At 36.2% G+C, this 5,726-nt stretch overlaps 1 protein-coding gene across 1 annotated transcript; it reads left to right on the plus strand.

The window, feature by feature from the left end:
• The first annotated feature begins 1,536 nt into the window (after positions 1-1,536).
• On the plus strand, positions 1,537-3,318 carry LOC145276578 (ATP-dependent DNA helicase Pif1-like). The gene has a single exon (XM_080127773.1). It carries the CDS (start codon positions 1,537-1,539, stop codon positions 3,316-3,318), a length of 1,782 nt encoding a protein of 593 aa, XP_079983899.1.
• Positions 3,319-5,726: the final 2,408 nt, after the last annotated feature.

Raw genomic sequence — 5,726 nt, forward strand, 5'->3', positions numbered from 1 at the left:
CAGAATAATGATACTGGTGATTATAATACTACTACTAATAATAATGATAATAACAACAATAGAAATATTTATTTCAATCATTTACATCGGTTTCAAGACCTTTACAATAAGTCTCGTACTGACATGTGTGCTAAAATGGAATCAGAACGCCTATGCTACATCAGAAATAATCAGGCAAAATTGCGTTGCGACAGCTACATACATTTGAGGGATGGTCTTAACAGAGATGCAGATCCAAACAATCTAGGCAAGCTTTGTATTCTGCCCTCCACATTTACTGGTTGACCCCGCTATATGCACGAAAGGACTCAGGATGCGATGACAATTGTGAGGCACTACGGTAGGCCTGCTTTGTTTATAACCTTCACATGTAACCCAAATTGGAAGGAAGCCCAGGTTGAACTTTTCAAGGGCCAATCAACAACAAACCGTCATGATATCTTAGCAAGAGTATTTCACTTGAAACTTAAAAAATTGATGGATTTGATAAAACTAGGTGAGATTTTTGGACCTGTCCGAGGAAACATGTATACAACCGAATGGCAGAAAAGAGGTCTTCCTCATGCTCATATTCTAATTTGGCTCGTGGATAATATATGTTCGAATGACATTGATAAAATCATCTCTGCAGAACTACCAGATCCGTCTGTTGACAGGGATTTATATAACATGATAAAGGTGCATATGATTCATGGACCATGCGGCCCTGGTTTTAGAAGAGACTTACCATGTGTTACAGACAACAGGATATGCACAAAAAGGTATCCTCGCCAGTTTATTAGTGAGACACAGACTGATACTGATGTATATCCATTGTACAGACGACGAAGACCCGAAGATGGTGGCTTCACTGCGACCGTAAGAAATTACGAGATCGACAACAGATGGGTCATACCATACTGCCCAATTCTTATCAGCACCTTTGATGCCCACATAAATGTCGAATTTTGTGCTTCTGTTCATTGTATCAAATATGTTTGTAAGTACATCAATAAGGGTTCTGATGCCGCCTCCTTTGGTCTCCATAACGACAATACAAGAGATGAAGTCCTACACTATCAGGTAGGGCGTTACATTAGCAGTAGTGAGGCATTTTAGCGAATATTTGGATTCCCTATCCATGATAGGCATCCACCAATTCAACGTCTGGACATTCACCTTGAAAATGGACAGCGAGTGTACTACACCCCGACAACCGCACAAAATATAGTACAAGCACCTAGACAGACAACTTTGACTGCTTTTTTCAGGCTGTGTGAAAGTGATGACTTCGCCAAAACTTTAATCTATTCTGAAATTCCTTCATACTACACATGGAATAAAAAGCGTTGGATTCGCAGAACTATCGGGAGACGAGTTGAAGGTGCTGAAGGTATTAGATGGAATGATTGCCTTGGACGTGTCTATACTGTACCTCCAAATAAACACGAATGTTTCTATCTGCGAATTCTGCTTCATGAAGTTCAAGGGCCAACAAGCTTTGAAGATCTTCGTAAATTCGGTAACCGAGTTTGGCCTACCTACAGGGAAGCCTGTATGGCTCGAGGTTTACTTGAGGATGACACTCGCTGGGAAGCCACCTTAGCTGAAATTGCTGCCTCATATTCAGCTCGGCGACTTCGAAAAATATTTGTTAAAATATTACATTTCTGCAGTGTTGGAAATGCATTTAACTTGTGGTTGAAATTCAGAAATAGCCTTTCCGAAGATTTTTTGCATCAGGCTCAAGTGCGCCTTCCAGAAATTCAACTTGATTATTGTGATGAGTTTTACAATAGGGCATTAATAGATATAGAGGACAGACTTATTCTTATAGGTGGAAAATATTTGCAATCATATGGTCTGCCACAAACTGAACGTACCAACACTGAGCAAATTCCAACTCTAATACTTCAGGAAACATCCTATGATGTCGATTCTTTTACAAGCTACATCAATGAAATGATGCCTAAGCTACTTCCTGAGCAGCTGTTCGCTTTCAACACAGTTACCACCACCGTTTTCAGACGTGCTGGTGGAATTTTCTTCCTTGATGCACCTGGAGGCACCGGAAAAACATTTGTTACCAAATTAATCTTGGCCAAAGTTAGGCAAACTAATACTATTGCCATTGCCGTCGCGTCTTCTGGCATCGCTGCTACTCTTCTTCCTGGTGGCAGAACAGCACACTCTATGCTTAAAATACCACTTGACGTAATTTCAGCTCAAACGGCAGTTTGCGATATCACCAAAGATAGTCCCAGACCACAGCTACTTCGACAAACAGAAATTATTGTGTGGGATGAGTGCACCATGGCTCATAAAGGGGCTTTTGAGGCTTTAGATAGAACTCCTCGGGATATAAGAGATGACCAACGATCCATGGGTGGTGTTACCCTTCTACTTTCAGGTGACTTTCGCCAAACACTACCTGTGGTCCCAAAGGGAACCAGAGCTGATCAGGTACGTGCCTGCCTAAAATCATCCTATTTATGGAGACAAGTAAAAACACTTCCGTTAACAACTAACATGCGTGTTAAACTTAATGGAGATGGAGCAATGGAAAAGTTTTCCCACGACCTTCTGAAAATTGGCCACGGAAAAGTTCCAGTAGATTCCACTGGCCACATCAAAATTAACAATATATGTAGCCATGTCAATACTCTCGACGATCTTATAACATCAGTTTTCCCAAATCTGATTGACAATTTTCGCAATCGCGATTGGCTCTGTGAAAGAGCTATATTGGCACCCACAAATTCAGTTGTAAGAGAAATTAATCGACGTATGCTAGACAGTCTTCCTGGTACGATTAAAATGTTTAAATCAATCAATGCAAATATGGATCCACTTGACAATGTTAAATTCCCCATTGAATTTCTTAATAGTCTTGATATTTCCGGTCTTCCCGATCCTGTTTTGCTCCTCAAGGTGGGATGTCCCATAATTCTCCTAAGAAATATAACACCACCGAAATTGTGCAATGGTACTAGACTTGTTATCAATAGAATGTCCGAAAACGTCATTGATGCTACAATAATTACTGGATGTGGAAAAGGAGAGGATGTCTTGATACCTAAGGTGACATTGACTACATCAGGAAGAGAAGCGCCCTACGTTTTCAGAAGAATACAGTTTCCTCTTTGGGTTGCATTTGCTATGTCAATAAATAAATCCCAAGGTCAGACATTGTCCGTGGCTGGAATGCACTTGAAAGAATCTTGCTTCTCTCATGGACAACTTTATGTTGGATGTTCTCGAGTGGGTAGCAAAAATAGTCTGTATGGATTCATGCCGAACAACAAAACAAAGAACGTTGTATACACTCAAGTTCTATAAATCCTCTACACCAGGACCGTCTATGACTATATTTTTTTAAATTTGTGATTTTTCAATACATAACTGGAATATTAGTTGTTGCTGTAAATTAAAATTTAGCAAGTTATATAATTTCCTCATCAAATTAATAATGAGAAAAAATTCATATACTTTTTTTTCATTATTAATTTTGTTTTTTTATTACACATTTTTCAAGAAATAACAACTTAAAAAAATTATTTTTTTCCTTAAACCAAAATAAACATTAAAATAAAAGATGCTGATAAAAATCGAACAGAAATAAAAAAAGAAAATTGATCAGCTTAAATTATAACATTAACATTGCAAAATATACCAAACTATATTCAGACATTGGGCTACATATCTACATTTTATGCGGAAATTTTGCACCCAAGGGCTCAAAGTTTAACGATTTTACCTTTTTAGAACTCTGCCACACTCCTCCACCAATTTTGACTCGAATAACTTGACATTTTATGTGTAGGTAACTTGGACCTGAATCGAACTTTTTAATTTTCGTTGAGCCCGACAAAAAACAATCCTAAGGTGTCAAATCTATGATCAAAGTTTAACATATTTGACCTTTGCTATCTTTACCAAACTACAGGGTCTAATCACTTGAAATTTGACAATTTTAGGTCTAAATACTTAAAGATTTATATATAAATTACTTGGATCGGGGTCACACTTTTTCATTTGTTTTGACCCCAAAAAGATAACAGCTAAAGGGTCAAAATTGCGGTCACATTTCAAAAGAATTGATACCTTTGCTATCTCTACTCTACTTCTCTGCGAATATTGTGTCCAAACACTTGAAATCTTAAATGAAGATTACTTGAACCTGGATGCAACTTTATATTTTAGTCTGTGCTCGAAAAATATATATTTTAAGGGGTCAACATTAGAGTCAAAGTTCAAAAATATTTTACCTTTATGGTCTCTACCAAACTACTTGGTGTAAACACTTGAACTTTGAGATAAAGCATAGTCATAATGAGTTTAATCTTTTTTATTCGTTCTGGACCGAAAATTTCGCTGCCATGGAGTCAAAGTTAACATATTTGACCTTTATGGTCTCTACTAAACTACTCTGCTAATGTTGGGCCTAAAATATTGAAATCTAACTTGCAGTGTATTCAGACATTCGTCTCGCAATCTAAATAGATTTTGGGTGGAAATTTCGCAGCCGAGCGGTCCAAGTTCAAATATTTGACCTTTTTGAATTATACCACACTCCTTTACCAATTTTGGGTCTAAACACTTGAGATTTTACATGTAGGTTACTTGGACCTGGGTACAAAATTTTTCATTTGCTTCGAGCGCAAAAACATAACTGCTAAGAGACAACAATTGCGGTCAAATTGATACATATTACATTTATACGTTTTCTACCAAATTACAATTCAATGTCAATTTGGAGTCTAAACACTCAAAATTTGAGATACAGATTTTTAAGAAAGAGAGAGATAGCGAGATATATATAGAGAGTAAGTAGAGAGATTGACTGTTCGCTTTGCTCTGACGTCACAATAAAAATACGAAAAATATATCCAGTTTGGTAGAAAAGTAACTTATCTTGCCTTTTATAACATTTATTTGTTATATATTTGTTTTTTGACAACTTTTTCGAATATATGTGTACAGTAATACAAACCCACATTCATTTTGATTTTAAAAAAATTCATTTTGATTGAAAAAAACTAGTTTAATTTTAATATTTGCTTATTGTCTTAACTCATATCAAATGTTTTGCTTGTGTTCTGCTTCAAATATTCATAATCTTACATGCATAATTTTCATTTAATTATATTAAATAAACTTCAAGTTTACAACAAATCAAATCGTGTTACTTCACTTTTTTAAAATGTAATTTAAAAGTAATTAAAGAACGCATTCTAATCTTTAAAATCTATAATACAACGAAATATTTAATTGCTTATAATACTTAAACAAACAACTTGTGTTTTTTTTAATTATCTTTTTATTATTAATATTAGATGAGTTTCAGTATAAATCATGGTGTTTTTATTTCAATCCAATTTTGAAGTTTTGTAACGCTGTCTGTAAAAATTACTGTTGATTATTGACAGTCTAAGAGTTCCACATATCTTGCTTGTTGGGACTTCGGCGATGGCGTCATTTTTTCAGCTGGCCGGCCATCTTTTTTTTTTTTTTTTTTCTTTTTACACAGAGATCACCACTTATCAAGGCCCGGAAGCCACTCAGGGATAAGGGTTATTGCAAGTACATTATGTTAGTGAGGAGATTTGATGAAGTGTTTACTTAAGGGGGCGGTTCATTAGGAATTTGTTAACATTAGACTTGAAGACATCCAAGTTGTAGTCCGGAGGGAAGCAGGCAGACGGAACAGAGTTCCACAGGCGTGCAGTTCTAAGAAAGAAGCTTTG

The sequence above is a fragment of the Euprymna scolopes genome, chromosome 5, assembly GCF_053919585.1.
Source record: "Euprymna scolopes isolate OS-2025 chromosome 5, ASM5391958v1, whole genome shotgun sequence".
Taxonomy (NCBI): Eukaryota; Metazoa; Mollusca; class Cephalopoda; order Sepiida; family Sepiolidae; genus Euprymna; species Euprymna scolopes.

Excerpts from the sequence above, each read along its gene's own strand:
- LOC145276578 (XM_080127773.1), top strand. The coding sequence starts at position 1,537 with ATGGCTCGAGGTTTACTTGAGGATGACACTCGCTGGGAAGCCACCTTA.